The sequence below is a fragment of the Odocoileus virginianus genome, chromosome 9 (assembly GCF_023699985.2).
Source record: "Odocoileus virginianus isolate 20LAN1187 ecotype Illinois chromosome 9, Ovbor_1.2, whole genome shotgun sequence".
Taxonomy (NCBI): domain Eukaryota; kingdom Metazoa; phylum Chordata; class Mammalia; order Artiodactyla; family Cervidae; genus Odocoileus; species Odocoileus virginianus.
Window position 1 is genome coordinate 57,460,769 of NC_069682.1, and position 16,938 is coordinate 57,477,706.

Consider the following 16,938-nt stretch of genomic DNA (forward strand, 5'->3'; position numbering starts at 1 on the left):
CTAGTGATTAGGACTCTGTGCTTCCACTTCAAGGTGCACAGGTTCCATCCTTGGTCAGGGAACTAAGATCCCACATGCCATGTGGTGCAGCCAAAATATCCCCAACAAAACCATGCCTTATTTTACCTTGCACAGTCTATTCACCTTGCAGGATTTTGTTTACTGGACTTGAAAGCCTTCTGTGTGATGAGAATTTGAAGGAGGAACACTAAACTCCATGGTGCTCCACGTGGGCAGCACCCTGTTGATTTTCTCTCATCACTGGCTCTCCCATGTGCTAACACCAGGGAGTGGAAGGTGTGCTTCCTCACTGTGGGGATCCTTTCAAATGTGACCAGTGACACCTCCTCTTTAATTTTAAAGAACTGGCCATTATCCAGTTTAGGGCTGATTCTAGCCATGTTTCTGGAGATGATTGACTGATTCAATAAATAGGCACAGAAAACCAATGTGTTGGGTACTGTGAACTTCATTTCATGCTTCTGCAACCAAAGCCCGCAGAGGGTGAGTACGTTGCTCATTGTCTCTCAGCCTGTACCAATTATTAAACACTTACTCTACACCAGGAGCCAAATTATACGGACCTAATATCAGGGTTCCCCCTGCACACCCTCTTCCAACCTGCCAGGTGTTTTATGCTGATTTTCATCTCAAATATACTGTGATAGCTACGGAATGGTTTAGCCAGGATTCGGCTCTAGACTCTTGACTCCATGTTCTATGTTCCCTCTTGGGGTAGTGCTTCTACAAAGGTCTCAGGTGCATTCTGGTAAGTATGGCCCCAAAGTCCAAGTTCTTCACACTACCCGTAATCTTATCATCAAGTTCACCAGGTGGTAAGAACGCTGTAAGCTGCGGGTACAGCTTCGGCAAACGTACAGCGGCAAGAAAGCACAGGAGGAAATGGGGAACTTTTGAGGTCCATCAATCGTGCAATAACCGATTTACTGGTATAAATGTCTTTCTGTCTCATTATTATGCAGCGGTGAGTCATTTAGGGGAGGACCAAAAGGGAAAGTCCTGTCTCTAGTCACCTACAAGAAGTGTCGGTGAGAACAGCTTAGGCGGAGAGGGGCAAAAGTGGGCGCTGGGAATCGAGCTACCAGTTCTCTATTCCCACCCTTAGCCATGCGTCGGCCCGAACACGAGACACGCCGAAGGGGTTAAACGTAGCTTGGGGTAGCGGGGCAGCCGGCCACCGCCCCTTCCCAGCATCACCTCCCACAATGCCTCGGGCCCCCAACCAGTTCCCGCACCTCGCGAGACTCGCCCAGCCCCTTCCCCGAACGACTGCCCGTCCCCCATTCCCTACCGAGCTCTGCGCGGGGCGGAGGAAGGGAGGGGAGGGCGGAAAAGACGGGACGCGGGGCACTTCGGGAAGTGTGGTCCAAGAGTTTCATGCAGCCATATTCTTCCGGAGCGGGGGAGGCCAGAGAGGCAGCTGGGACTACAACTCCCAGCCGCCCTTTCGGTTTGTTTTTGTTCAAAAAAAAAAAAAAAAAAAACCCACACTCCCCCTCCTCACTCTTCACACACACTCACACACACCCACGGCAGACACGCATACACCCGGGCGCCGAGGGGAAAGCCGATTCTCGTCTTCCCGCCCCGTCGCCAGTCGGGTCTTGGTCTCTTAGCAGAGCGGGAAAGCGGAGGCCGGAGCCGTGACCTCTGACCCCGTGGTTATGCGGAGCCGCCGCATTCCTTAGCGATCGCGGGGCTACTGCCTTCGTCGCCGCCGCCGCCGCCGCGGGCGACTGACGCAGCGCGGGCGCGTGGAGCCGCCACCCCTCCCCCACCGCCGCCCTCGCGCCGGGTCTCGCGCCAGCCGGTCCCCGCGCGCCCGCCCCCTCTCCCCGGCCGCACCCGAGTCCTCGCGCGTCGCCGCCGCCACGCGCCCCCCGCCGCCGCCGCCGCCGCCCCAGCCCCGCGCCGCCGCCCGCCCCGCCCGGAGGTCCCGCGTGGAGCCGCCGCCGCCGCCGGGGAGGAGGAGGATGAAGGACAAACAGAAGAGGAAGAAGGAGCGCACGTGGGCCGAGGCCGCGCGCCTGGTGAGGCTAGCCGCCGAGGGGGGCTCGGTGGGGGTTGTGAGGGGTGGGCTCGCCGAGCACCCCCCACAGGGAGGGGGAGGGGCGAGGCCCTGCCCACTGCAGGAGGGGGCGGGCCACCTTCCTCCCGGAACGGGACAACCCCCTAAGGCATTGGGTGGGGAGAGGTCCCCCGCCGGGTCGGATGTGGCGCCTTTTTCTGCGCGCCCCCCCACCCCCCCCAAATTCCTGCGGAGGGGCGAGCTGGCGGGCCGGCTCCTCCTCCACTGGGCGGCGGGGCCCCAACCTCCCCTCCCCCACTATTTGGCAGCGTCTAGGGGGTCTGGGGAAGCTTCGTTTGTGCACTCGGGGGAGTTAGGTTTCCGGGAAGGGTCGGAAGCTCCTCCCTCGTTTCCTGGTGGGCAGTGGGTTGGTGCGTTTGACTAGGGATGGGAAAGAGCCCCCCCAGTCTGAAGGACGCGAGTGGCATTTTGAGCTTTCGCAATCTAAACCGGTGTGTGCGGAGGGAAGCAAAGGGCTCACTCCCAGCCTGAACCCTGAGCCTTGGTTCTCAAACTTTAGTGCCCTGTGGGGGCACCTGGGGAGGTTGTTAAAGAGTGTTTATCCTAGGGCCCTACTTCATCTTAGGGCCCTACTTAAGACCTACTGAGTCTGAGATTCTGGAGTAGAACCTGAGTAATTCATTTTGACCAGCTTCTCAGGTTGGTTGTAATGCAGGTGACCCACGGAGCACACTTTGAGATCTGCTGACCCGAGTCCGCAAGCTAGCCCGAAGATAGTCAGTCAGCAGACAGCTAACTACACTTCGTAAAGAATGTTTGCGTGTGTTCTCTATTCTTTAGTGTCCTCTTGCATGTATACATGAAGTGTTGGACAAAGACCAGGTGTCTCTGTTTGAAGATACTGCTCACTGAGGAATTAGCAAAGGAGAGAGTAATTTGACTATTTGAAGCTGCCTGGTAATGCGGGTTTTGTGAATCTTCTGTTGTCCCAAAATGTCAGAGGACTTGCAAGTGAAATATATTTCTCTGGTTTTGCACCCAAAAAGTGAAGACACTTCGAGACATGTTCTTATAAAATCTTGCTGATGACAATAGTAACAGGTTACACTTGTCTCAGAGATGTCACTTAGAACTGTCACAAAGCAGGGTTATAATGCAGATAGCATCCTTGTGTCTTGACACCCTGTAGTTTATATGTAATTGCTGTAATTCACTTTTAATGATGAATGAAGCTCAGCCTTCTAATCTTTAATTTTATTGGGAAGTGAGGTTCCTGCCTCAGAGGTGTTGAGCATAAAAGATGAATGTGTGTTGGAGGTTTTTACAAATCTGTGGTACACTCTTTTCTTTCTTGGAGCCTTAAAACTCAGTTATTGACTTAAAAGAGGGAATGCTGTTTGGTGTGTAGGAGAAATTTCACTGGTGTACCTGATCATCTTTCTTAGACCTTTTTTGCCCAAGAAACGGAAGTAGCAATTGGTTTGTATGTTGAAGTTTTGTGCTTCAGTTACTTTGTTTTGGTTTGGCATATGAAATTTGAAGATTTTGAAGTACCTGAGGATATTTTTCAGATGCAGTCAAATTTGGAACCTTTGGTTAGCTTTCAGGATCTCTCGGAAGTTTCAGGATTTCTGTTTCAGGAAATCTGTTTCACCTGGAAACAGATTTAGGCCCAGAGGAGAGTAGTGAGAGCCAGAAGGACGCACTCGCTTTCTCCTGGAGTTTGAGGCTGTTCATTGAAATTCTCCTCTGAGTTTCTGTTCTGCAGGTGTTTATGACTCTGGGCACCAAAAGGAAATTTGCTTGCCAGAGTTTTTACTTGTTAGAGGTAGGTGAAAGTACCTTTAAATCCTGTGTTATTTATGTCCTGACAGAATTCTAAAGTCTGCTTGTCTTAAAGCTCCGTTGGCTCTTCCTAGTTGAAAGACTCTGGGAATTCAGGGGTCCACTATTAAGCCTCGTTAGATTCTTGAGTTTACTGTTATCTACAGTCCAGTTCCAGGTTGCTATTTCTGTTTTATCATTGGTTCAGTTCATGCCAGTTTGTCCCCAGTAAATTCTTTTTCTTTAATGATTCTTCATTAAAAAATAGTATTTCCTACTGGGAATTACTTATGTTCTTAAACTCTTGCAAGATGACTTGTGGGAATATGGTGTGTAGTTTTGTATATCTTTTATTTTTTGTTTAGGATTTTCTGTGCCTTTCGATGGACCAGTTGGTGGGTGAGGGGGAGCTCTTAAGGTTGCTCATTTGGAAAAAAAAAATTGCTTTAACAAACCAAGTGCTGGAGAGTTGTGAGTGCTTACACTGGATAGAGAGAAGAGTGAGCTGTAATGGTAGGAGGGTAGATTAGTTCTAAATACTCTTTGGACAGTTGAATTTGAAGTGCTTGCTGTGGCAATCAAGATGCACTTGCTTGACAGCAGTTTCATATTGCTCCCGACCTTGCTCAGTTTGGTGGTTAAAATGATACCAGGAACCGTTTTTAAGCTATTTTGGTAGGAGAGAAGAGACTTCTGGACTATTTCAGTAGTGTAGTAAATCCCAGGAGATTGATTTTTGCAGCTGTTAATTATGTTGTTGAGAAGCAGATATTCTTCTTTCAAACACTTGCTAGTATTGTTTTTCCTAGATGTAGGAAGTAGACTTTAGGTGGTTGGGTGGGTCTAAATCCTCCTGCTTGTTAGAAACAATTTGTTTGGGAGAAATAGCTGAGTGGATTTCCCTTTAGATTGAATGCCCTTAAATGGATTTTCCCTGGCTTTGAGAAACTCTTCATTGCATGCTTTATCTTTCACTTTGATTCATGACTGACCATTCTTACATCAAACATTTTTTCCCCCTTTGAAGTTGGAGAAGAGATACTTTTTGTATGCTCTAGAAAGACAGGGTGGGGATAGAACACTGCTGAATTGTTCTTACCCTAAAAGCTGAAGGCATATACAGTTTTAATAAAAGTGAATACTTTGTATCTTTTGATGTAACTTCCCTATAGAGATTCTATTTCCTCTGTCTTAGATTCTCAGGCTCTCCCTGACTGCTGTTTAATTGGTAACTAACTTTTGAGCCATGCTTCTTAAAAAAATTTTTTTACTGTGAAAAAGTTCACTACCTCAGCTCACAATTAGTATCAAAGAAGTCATATCTGTGGCAGTGAACATTGGTATCTTGTATTGTGGGTTTGTTCATCAGTGCTGCTTAGCTTGGCAGTTAGGTTCTTGGAATTACAGAGATGGATAAGGTCTGCCCTTGAGGAGCTAATGGTTTTTCTGGGGTTAGAGAAGGTCCACCCCTTCTCTGACAGGTGAGTAGAATTTCCTTACAGACATGGTGAGTGCCAGCATAGATGTATAAATGGTAATAGACATCCTGATTCCTGCTTACTGTCCAGTCATAATTATGAATAGTTCCTCTTTTTACTCTCAAGTGTCCTGCTTTGGAAGATGAATTATATGTGTTGTGCAACTATGGGGCCCTGAAAAGAGAGGCTTAGCTGTCTGGCAGAGAGTAGAGAAGGCTTCAGGGAGGAAGGTGCTTTCCGAACTGAATCTTGAAGGGTGAGTAGGAGTTAGACTCCTCACAGAGGATGTAAGCAGGAGCTGGAAACAAGAAATAGGAGAGTGTGTGTGTGTGTGTGTGTGTGTGTGTGTGTTTATCTGCAGGGTGGAGAGTGTGGGAATTGGGTAGACCTGCCCGTAGTTATTGGAACATAAAGTTTGTGGAGTATTAGAGAGCCAGGCAGAGACCAGATTGTGAGGGTCTGGCATGCCTGGCCAGCAAACACCTCCTGTGTCTGGCACTGTAGGCACTTACTCCATTGTCTCTGCAACAACTCTGAGAAGGCCTCAGTATCCTTCCTTTACAAATGAGGAAGCCTAGACTCAGGGCAGGTAGGTTACTTGCCCAGGATTTTTTGTTGTTCAGTCGCCAAGTTATGTCCGACTGTTTGCAACACAACTCTTTGCCCAGGTTTAGAAGACCAGAATTTGAATTTTTAAAACCAGGTCTGTTTGCTTCTAAAACCCGTGCTTTTCTAGTGGGCCAGTGGCCTCTCTGGAGCTTCAGCTTTCACTGTATGGAAATAGTTTGCTGTCAAAGGACTTTAATTCTGAAAGTGATGAGGGCAGGTTTATTTTGTTGGACTGACCTCAGGCTATAGCAGGTTAAGTTCTGCAAAAGCAGAGCTCTGATCTTTTTTACTGATGAATTTCTAAAATTGTTCCTAGCACAGAGTGTTTCATGTATTTGTTGAATGAAGAATGGCGGCAGAGTAAGAATGAACTTGAGGAAAGCAGGGATGTTAGGGAAGAGGCCGTTGTGTCAAGCCGGGTCAGAAACTGGCTGTGGGGGGACTTCCCTGGGGGTCCAGTGGCTCTAAGACCTCTCGCACTCACGATGCAGGCAGCCCAGTTGCGGCTCCTGGTCAGGAAACTTGATCCCACATGCCGCAGCTAAGAGTTTGCATGCTGCAACTCAAGATCTAGAGTGCTACTAAGACTTGGTGCAGCCAGATAAAGTAAAAAAAAAAATTTTTTTTAAAAGAAAGAACCTGACTGGGAGAAGTAGGGGACAGGTGAGAGTGAAGGATGATGCCTTGGTTTCCAAATTAGGTGATGAGACAGACTGCCAACCAAGGAGAGGAATATCAGAAGAGAGGAGATGACCATGAGGGACGTCCAGTACCGACTGAATATCTGGGGCCTGAAATTTAGGGAGAAATCCTGGCAAGAGGTCGAGATTTGGGAGTTAATTCAGTATTTTGGTAGTGTTGAAACTGTGAGAGATGATAATGATACCCAAAGAGAATGTATACACTGAACGAGAAATTAAGAATGGGACCATAGGAAATAGGGGTTTTATTTCAGCACCTGCTTCTCCAAAACTTGACTAGTTTATCGCTTAGAACTCATGTTCTTCCACAGAGAGAACCTTCGCAGCAGTCCTGTTAGGCTTCTTGCTTTGCATTTTATCTGTGACACAGCCATGCAGTACTTTGTTAGGGCTGTTAAATGACTATAAGATGTTGGTGTGGTTTGGCGTAACCTCAGCAGCTGCACTGCTAGAGCTGATACAGAGATACTGACAGCCCGTCTTTTTTCCTCCCTGAAAAGGATAAGATTTCTAAAACAACTCGGCTTGTTCAAGTGAGAGAGCTCTGGTTGCTCACTAAGACATTGTTGCTGGGGCTTAATTATAGATGTCACTAATGTAAATAGGATGTTCCATTTCTCCTTGTTTTGCTTGCACCAGTCATATAGAATCGTAGCATTATATTGCTGAAAGGCAAATTGTCCTGTACTAATTAACACCAGAGTTCCACAACCCAGTGGCAAAGTTATCATTGAAAAAATACAGGTACCTGGAATTTCCTGGCAGTCCAGTGGTTAGGGCTCCATCCTTTCACTGCTGAGTATCCAGATTCAATCCCTGGTTGGGGAACTAATCCTGCAAGCCAAGCCACGCCCTGCCCCCCAAAAAAGATAAAAATATTGTAACTAATCAAACTTACTTGGGAAGGAAAGCCTGAATGCAGTTCTGTCTTACAGTTTATAGTACTATGTATTCTGTAGTTTAGCTGTGTTAACAGCATCAGGTTAAGTGGCAATTAAAGTTGGGAAGGCCCCACATACCGTAACACGGATGCTGAGAGGATGTGTATTTTCAGAATTGAAAATTAGAGTATTTCATCTAATTGCAGTCACTTTCAGCAACTAGTTAGATATATGTGTAATTTGGTTTCAGAAGTAATCTTGTCTGTGGAAAAACTAAGATGTCAGCAGTGGTACCTCATGACAGAATGGTAGCCCGTGTTATATAGTGATGGATACAAATGGGAACTGCGCACTGAAATCAGAACATTTATATTTCTTCAGGTACTGGAAAACTATTCGGATGCTCCAATGACACCCAAGCAGATTCTGCAGGTCATAGAGGCAGAAGGACTAAAGGAAATGAGGTTTGTATGGCTCTTGTTGCTTAATGTGAGGGTTTTAGAGGACATGGGTCTTACTGCAGTTAGGTAGTGAATGAGAAAATCCACAAGTGCATATATGTGTGTGTGCACATACACACATGTGTTTGATGGTAGTGTGGAGCTGTCTTGGTGTGGTACATCCTCTGGGTGGAGGGCGGGAGTGGCTGCAATTCTGTTGGTTTTCATCAGAGGTGCAGCAGGTTTCCCTATTTGCTCTACTATTCATTTCAACGTGGAGCTTGTTTTTTGCATAAGGAGTCAGCATGTTTTCTCTTGTATTCCATTTTGCAGGTTTCGGTAGCAGAGAAGGAACAGACTGATCTGCTCCATGATGTCTAAAACTATCCTTCTCTCTGTACCATATCTCTGAAGTTCTTTGTTTTAGGCTTAGAGAAGGGTGATCCAGTCATCATAAAACTCACTGACTTTTTTTCCCCTGCTGATTCTAGCCATTCTTGCTATGAGCATGCTAAATTTGGAGATGACCTTGATTTTCTTATCCTATGATATATTTTTCCTAGAGAAGCAACAAATTGGAAACACAAAAAGAATGGCAGGCACAAATAAAAATCAGGGACTGTCCTGAATCCTTTCTCGGCTCGCCCCAACCTTTTTTTTTCAAAATTTAAGTGGGAGAGGAGAGCCCAACACAGTTCCTTCTTGGGATTCAGAACAGTCAGCATATATTTTGCTGGTTAAGCTTTAGCTACTTAAATTGATCTTTTAGGATCAAAAGATCCTCACTTTCCAGTTGTCAGTTCAAACAGTCTCAAACTGACATTTTGTGGGGAGGGAAGATTGGGGTTGTCTGGATCACGTTCTGGTACTTCATTTAAATACTACCTATGCATGATGTAGTGTTGTAATTGCATCTTTTGTTTTGTTTTTATGGGCTATTTCCCATCGTGCTGCTGTCTGTCCTGCTGTTGGACCACTATGCCTATAGAAGGTAAATTAGTCCCTTTGGGACAGATGGAATTGAGAACCTAACTTGTTTCTCTTTCTGGCTCTTAACAGGAATTATGAAGTGGTCATGGTGGCTCGTGATGAGTGAGCAGCTCTATAATTTGTAGACAGAGGGATAGTGTGTAGGAGTCACACTGTTGGAAGAAAGACTCTGCCAGCACGCCTTCCCCTGCAGCAGAGATGTTAGCACACCCGCTTGACACTCCAGATTCTGCACAGGGTTTCTTACAGAGATTGGTCCTTGGTAGATTGGTCCTTGGTGAAATTTTTTTTTTTTTTAGCATCCAGGGTGTTCCAAAGCCGAATAAGTAATAATTTTTTTTTTTTGATGACTTATTTAGACTCAAAGTTTATTTTTAACGTGGTATAAATTAGAGCCTCTAATTTTGAAAAACGCTGAGAGGCATTACTTAAGATATTGGTGTTTGTTTATCCTGCTGGCGAGAGGGACAAGAAGGTGCACAGGTAAACCCTGGTATTAACATGCTAGTGCCAAACTCAGTTAATAATGGGCATTTGTCTGTATTTTTGACAGCTTTTCTTTTTAAGATTAAGTAGTCTCTAACTCACTTGAGTTGTCATTGTTTTGCAACCTTCTGTTGTAGCAGGGACCATGAAACAACTTAAGATGCTATCTCTTTTTTGGTTTAATGTTTGAGCATTATTGCATACTAAATCCATTTGACTTTTTATATTCAAATTTAAAGTATTGCTCCTGGGTAGATACAAAACAAAATGTGTCTTTCCCCCTTCTCCAGTGAGAAAAAGCAAATGACATACTATTCCTTTTGTGTGCGTATTAAAAAATAATTTAACTGGAAAAAAAAAGAATGCTTATTTTCTTGGGACAGCACCACTGATGCTTGGTCTTTGTGTTAAAAATGTTATAGGACAGTTTCTGAGCATGATACTCAGGTTGAAAGATAGAGGCTAGGGAATCTTGGTTTTGTTTCTAATTAGCATTAAAATTTAATTTTAAAAATTTTGAGTAAATAAAAATATTGGGTCTTTTTTTTTTTTTAACTCCTGAGTGTACCTGAAAATATATGCAGTGTTTCTAAATTTCTTGAGAGTTTGGTTCCTATTGTCAAAAGGCACTTAAGAATCATCAGGTGTGGAGTAGAGATACCATGTAACGTGTTATCCCAGAGCTCTCTGGGTGTGATTTACATGAATTTCATGTGCTACTCCTTTGCCACTTTCAAAACAGAATTCTTGTGGGATGTTTTATATTTCTTCCTGTTCTTCTTGATTTAAGAATGAGTTGAAGGGTGAGAGATCTTTGAGTAAGTAGATATCTTGGTTTGTATGACCTTTTTCCATCCTTGTATATTTTTATAGTGGGACATCCCCTCTTGCATGTCTTAATGCCATGCTGCATTCCAATTCCAGAGGAGGAGAGGGATTATTTTATAAACTACCTGGCCGAATCAGCCTTTTTACACTCAAGGTAAGTCATGTAAATTCTCCTTTAGTGCAGTGGTTCTTAAAATTTTAGTGTTCATAAGGATTACCTGGTAGGTCTGGAATGAGGCCCACGAATTTGCATTTCTAATAGGCAGGCGAGGGATGCTGCTGTTGTTCTGAAATGGCACATTGAGAGACAATCTAGTGTGAACAGGGTATTAGGAATTATTAAATATTTAGTCATATCAGCTATTGTGTCTGTAATGTTTTTCCTTGTCTATAATCTTTGCAGATTATATGCAGTAGAGTGATAAGTATGTGTGTGGGTAATTGCAAATGTGCTTAATTATGAATTTGTTTGTAATAATGTTGTGAAGGATAATTTACCGGACAGCTAGGTAAGACCTACTTTATGGAAAATAATTGAAATTTGAAAATACTTGTGGAAATTCAAAAACTCATTAGCATTTACCAAGTGACATTAATTACTATGGTAGAGAAATCAGGTAGAATTCACAATAAAGCTTAAAGCTTAAGTAGAGCTAATTGAACAGGCTAATTGCCTTTGTGATATATATCATATAAACCAGGAGTTGGCAGATTTTTTTCTGTGAAGTACCAGATGATATTTTAGGTTTTGTGGGCCACACTGTCTCTATCATAACTATTCAACTCTACTGTTGAAGCAGGAAAGCAGCCACAGGTAATGCACAAATGAATGGGCATAGGTGTGTTCTAATAAAACTTTGTTTATAAAAACAAACAGTGTGCTAGATTTGGCTTGGTGGTGGTGTTTGCTGACTCCTAATTTAGACATAGTTGACCTGTTGATGATGAAGGATGAACCTGAAAATCTGATGCTAATCCTTCTAGTCATCCATAATGTAGTTATAAATTGCAGTAGTCCATAAACTTTTCTGTTTTAGTTTTGTTTTGATAGACTTGTTTATTAAAAATGAAGGCTTGAACAGACAACAGCTGTATAACCTGTGGTCATAAATCTTGATCTGTAGATACACCTGTATATCTTATGTTCCCTTGTCTGTGCTATTTTCTATATTTTATTTGTAATTTCAGGCTTTAAAAGGCAGCATAATGTAGAAACTGAGCCTTGGAAGAGATAGCCTTGAGTTCAATACCTAGCTCTGTAACCTACGACATATATAACCCTTCTTTATGATTGTGTATGCATACCTGACACAGTCAGTCCTTAATAAGTGGTAGCCTTTATGATAGTCCTTTAGGTTCCTTTATCTTAATTGCTTGTTAATGGCATTTTTCTACTATATATTATATATTGTAATTATATGTAATTGTGTATAGTTATAGTTGTTGTATTACATGTATTACAAATGTGCTTGTTAATGGAATGTTTCTCTTTTAAGAGGAAGGAGAAATATCTATTTCTATGGACACCTAAAGGAAAGGAATTGAGTTTCATTTGTCTTTGTAATTTGACTCGGCAGAATTCTTGGCATAGTCCATGCTTAATAAATATTTGAACTAAGTTCAGTATCTTAATTTTCTGAGTGAACTCCGTTGTATGAATTTGCTGTAAGCTTAGGGGTGTTCTGTTAGTCTGCAGCCCATGTCTGAGATGCATTGATTGATGTGCTTAGCACGTTCTCTTACCTGCATGTGCCTTTATGTTGCCCAGTCTTCCTAGCAGCTTGCTCGTTGGAGTTGTACATCACCTCCCTGATATTTTTGAGTTCATGGTTTGCTTGTCTGGTTCCCCAAGTGAGGCTGTATACTTGAGGGTGGGTCTTATTCATTTCATTATCCACTTGGATAATGTACAAAGTGACTGTCAATAAGTGCATATTTAATGAATGAATTAGTGAATAATGGCTGCATTCTGGTACTTCATTATTATCCTTTGCTTTTGACATTTGATAGTAGATACTACCTATAATCTTGATGAAACTTATCTATAGACCTGCCTCTGGCATCTCACTCACAGCCAAAATGAAAGACGCTTTTTCCTGTGGCTTTGGTAGACTTTTAGCTTGCCTGATTATCCATGCTGTCTCTTAACATTTTGACCTATTGTAAAGTGATAACGTGGAAATATAACAGAAAGTAAAATGCAACAGAGAAAGTGAAGGTAACCTGCAAATTCTGCTGCTTGTAACCTGATAATAATTTATATAAATAATATTTGAAAAAACTGGATTGTAATTTCTTTATGGCTTTGGTGCTTATTTGTTTAGTTAATATGTTTGCTGTGTTGGTTCATACGGACATACCTTACTCTCCCCCCCACCTCTACCCCCTTGGGCTTCTTGAGAGTCTGAATCATTGATTAGTCTTATTAATTGCCTCATTATCACCACGCTGTCTTCTAGAAGTTGTGCAGATATTTACATTACTGTTATTTGGGAATGGATAAAAAAGGATACCAAAAATCTGAACCAACTGATTACTATCCCGATCACGTGAGGACTTAGGTCTGCTGAATAAAGTCCACGGTGGTGCATTTTTTCCTTCCTTATCTGAAATTTTTTTTTTTTTTTTTTTAAATTTCAGACCTACAGAAAAATTGGAGTACTGCAGCCAGCTTGCTTTCTTCCTGATCGCTTTAAGTTTGCTTCATTTGCTTTATCCCTCTATACATATGTATGCATTTTCCCCCAGAACCATTTAAAAGTGTTAAACTAGTACTGGTATTTCACCCCTACACATCTCAGAATGTATGTCTTAAGAACAAGGATATTATGTTACATAACCATAGTATCATTATTATAGTCCAGAAACTTAATGATATAGTAGTATGTAATATAAGTCTATATTCACATCTTTTCTGGTTTTAAAAATATTCTTTATGGCTTATTTTTTAAGTCAATCATTCAGTCAAGAATCATACGTTATGTTTGGTTGTCGTGTCTCTACAGTCTCTCTCAGTGTGGAACAGTTCCTTTACCTTGTTTTGTTTTTCATGGCATTGGTATTTTCAAACACTCGAGGTTGGTTGTCTTATAGAATTAAGTACATTTTTCAGGAACTAATAAACATGTAGAAATCTTGGTTATTTCCAGACGCCTTTACGTTTGTACTGCTGCATCATGTCTACTGTTCCAGGTTGTTGCCCAGAGCCACTCAGCAGTGAAAGATGGAAGTGATGGGGTGTTTTGTATGGTGTCTGTCTAAGGGTAGTTTGCTCGGAGTCTTGCTTGTAATAAGGGACAGGAAGGCACAAGTTACTTAACTCATGCTCTTGTTTTTCATTTTGAGGGTGTAGTGACATCTGAAATCCTGTGGTGCTTTTTCTGCCTAAGTGTTTTTCATATTGTTGAGGACTAGTACGTGCAGAAAGGTTTGGTTTCTTTCTCCCCCCTGCTTGAAACTCTCTTCTAGTGGACCATAAAGGTCAGAAAGCATGGGAGTTTGCTACTTAGTTGAAAATAGGAGTTTTTTCTGTTCTAAATACGTTTGTGTAGCTTTATCTATGATTACCAAAGCTTTACTGATAAAGCCAGAGTCTTCTGGGGCTTGCCACAGGATTCCTTCTCTGATAAAATTTGTTCTAGGTAATGTGATGGTACGTTTGATACTTCATACATAGATGCTTGCATCAGGTCTTAGAGCTAGTCCTCAGGGATGGATGGGGCACATGAAATCTGTCCATGCTTTGAATTCTTGATTTGAGTTGCTTTCCTTAAGCTTTCTCTGAAGTTGGCTATCAGTGTCCATCATTGCCTGGTTAGAGATGGGATTTATATTGTCTTTTACGCTTGGGATTCCCATCCTTGTAAACTAGTGAGAGCGCCTTTGTAGTGTCCCATGTTTATAGGACTGTCATGCTGAACAGCTTTGCTTCTGTGTCATTGGTGAGGTAACTCTGGTTTGGTGCGTGGCCATTCCTGCACTCACTGTCCGGCATGACTGCAGTCATCTGAACATTATAAAGTTTTATTGTGAAATGATGCTCAAGTGAAGATGTCATGGCTTTTTGCACCTTATATACCTCACGTGGTGATGTAGGGCTCAGCCTTAGGCGTCCTTTAATTCAAATAGCAAGTCTAGCTGAATCTTTTTAATATGTAGAATATTTAAATTTAAAGTATTAAAAAAATCTTCCTGGTAAAAGAAATAGATGTCTGCACTTGAAATATTCATCCATTAAAATTCACAGTTTGCAGATAAAAGCAAATGGAGGAAGAGAAGGAGGTAAGTTTTGCAGTTTCACAATGTTATTTATAGAGCTGCAATTAAATTTTTCTTGTACAACTCCACAATTACATCAATTCTAGAGCTATTTACATTACCATTAAATATCTGGGAGACTTTGATACAATAAATTATAGAGTCTGTCATTTGAAAGGCAGTACCAGAATCCATTTTGATTTTTGATAAGTGCATTTCAAGCAAAGTGGTCTTTTAAAAACACAAAGCATATCACACCAGTATCCTGCCTGGTCCTTGCCTACCTCTCTGATTTGCTGTCCTGACACCTTCTCCTTGGTTATTATACTCAGCCACCTTGGCCTTGACTCAGTTTCTCAAAGGCCCCAACCTTGTGTCTACCTCAGGGCTCCTAGACTTGCTAGCCGCTCTGTATGGAAAACTCTGGCGTAACTTCTTGTCATTTGGTTGTTAGTCCAAGAGTATCTTCCCAGTGAGGCTTTCTCTAAACAGCAGTTCTGGTTCCACAGCGTTGGCAGGGCTTGGCTGTTTCACGGTGCTGCCGTGTTTGCTTGGTTACGTGGTTATCACTGACCTCCCTCCACAAGGGGCTTGTTTTCACTGTATCTCCTGTGTCTGGCAGATAATACACATGTAATAAGCATTGGCTGAATGAAAAGTAGAGGATAGCACCATCAAAATCTTAAGCCAGATAGTTCTCCTGGTAATCTAGTTTTGTTTTATATGTTTTATTACAGAATATGCATTTTCTGGGTTATTTTTTCTTCTCAGCAAGTTGACTTCTTAGAATCCTGTTTTTTTCTTGCCCTCTTTAGAGCAGTTAGTTCTGCATTAATCTGTGAAAGAATCTGCTGACTCTAGAAATAAATCTTTCCCAGGCTATGGCCATAATCTGCTTCCTCCAGTTGCTGAAGGTAGAAACTGTGCCATTACAGTTCAGATGTTTTAGGTACGTTTTAGATATGTTACTCTTTTTAGAGTTTTGAACTTTGACCATCTTTCTTAGAAAGAATTTCTTTTATATAAAATGGTAATGATTTTTTTTAGATATCTTTTATAAGTTGTGTTAACTTTATCAAATATATGATTTTTTAATGTGTAGAATCCTAGAATTTCAGTGTGGAAGAGCTTCTGAAATCATCTAGTTTATTTGTATTTTGCAAACAGAAAACTGAGCTTCTAATAGTTTAAGTGACCATGTATCCTTCATGACCATGTATCCTATTCATGACCATATATCCTTGTGACAAATGCATGTGGCCTAGTTGAGACTAGAATCCATGTTTTGAGTTTGAGTTCTTAGAGCTCAGTTGGTAAAGAATCCGCCTGCAATGCAGGAGACCCCAGTTTCATTACTGTGTTGGGAAGATCTGCTGGAGAAGGGATAGGCTACCCACACCAGTATTCTTGGGCTTCCCTTGTGGCTCAGCTGGTAAAGAATCCACCTGCAATGTGGGAGACCTGGGTGTGATCCCTGGGTTGGGAAGATCCTCTGGAGAAGGGAAAGGCTACCTACCCACTCCAGTATTCTGGCCTAGAGAATTCCATGGACTGTTTAATCCATGGCGTCACAAAGAGTTGTACACAACTGAGCAATTTTCATTTTCTTTTCATTGTGCCAATTTAGAATAGTTTTTCTTCAGATTTTAGGACCTTTGGTTACTTCATCTTTCTGAAGCATCTTATGAGTTCCTTGATATTTCTCAAAATGTTAGTTTTATTCTCTTTAATGAAAGTTCTTATAATTGTTAAGCACAAGTAACTTTTCACATCCTTAAAAGTGTAGTCTTTAGTTATGGACAGTTGGTTTCCTTTTCTGCACTCTGCATTAATTATATCAGCATTTCTGATGGTGGTGGTTCTTTTCTGTACCAGAATGAGTGGTATATGGTGGTAGTGAGAGCACTGGACTAGATGGAGGTCTGGGTTTCAACATAGTGCCTCAGGTCCTATAGAATATCTCCATTTATACTGCTTTGTCTCCGACACTGAGAAGTTGAAATAAATTGGTTGTTTAAAAAACTTGAGGTGTAAAACCTTTTTTCTCATGAAATGGAGCTGCACGGTATAGATGATTGTGAAACTGCTCTGGTAGAAACAAGCATTCTCAGGTGGACTCTGCTATCCCCATCCTGTGCCCCAAGCACCCAGGACACCTTTCCCAGACCCTGAAGCTCTGTTGAAAACCTCCTGGAGTCAGAATTCAGTGGAGATCCTTTCTAAGTGCTCACATTCTAGCATCTAGACTATATTGTGTGAACAGTTAAGTCAGCTCTGGATATTTTTCTTTTGTGGTGCATTTGGAATTTACTAGAGGCTGACTGTTTTATTGTAAACGTTTTCCACTCTGTACTGCATAGAAGGTCTCTTGGTAAAGTGGTAGCATTTGCTGTG

At 42.2% G+C, this 16,938-nt stretch overlaps 1 protein-coding gene across 5 annotated transcripts in view; it reads left to right on the plus strand.

Annotated features, from left to right (window-relative positions):
- The first annotated feature begins 1,504 nt into the window (after positions 1-1,504).
- ASXL1 (ASXL transcriptional regulator 1) overlaps positions 1,505-16,938 on the plus strand; it is a 64,866-nt gene continuing 49,432 nt past the window's right edge. For 2 of the 5 annotated variants that reach the window (XM_070472513.1, XM_070472515.1), the window contains exons 1-3: positions 1,510-2,051; positions 7,925-8,007; positions 10,333-10,441. In XM_070472513.1, the coding sequence (XP_070328614.1) occupies positions 1,995-2,051; positions 7,925-8,007; positions 10,333-10,441 (249 nt within the window). In that variant the 5' untranslated portion in view covers positions 1,510-1,994. Of the gene's footprint in view, positions 2,052-3,809; positions 3,879-7,924; positions 8,008-8,049; positions 8,975-10,332; positions 10,442-16,938 lie in introns of those variants that run through there. The other 3 variants (XM_070472516.1, XM_070472514.1, XM_020916070.2) reach the window with 3 other exon arrangements.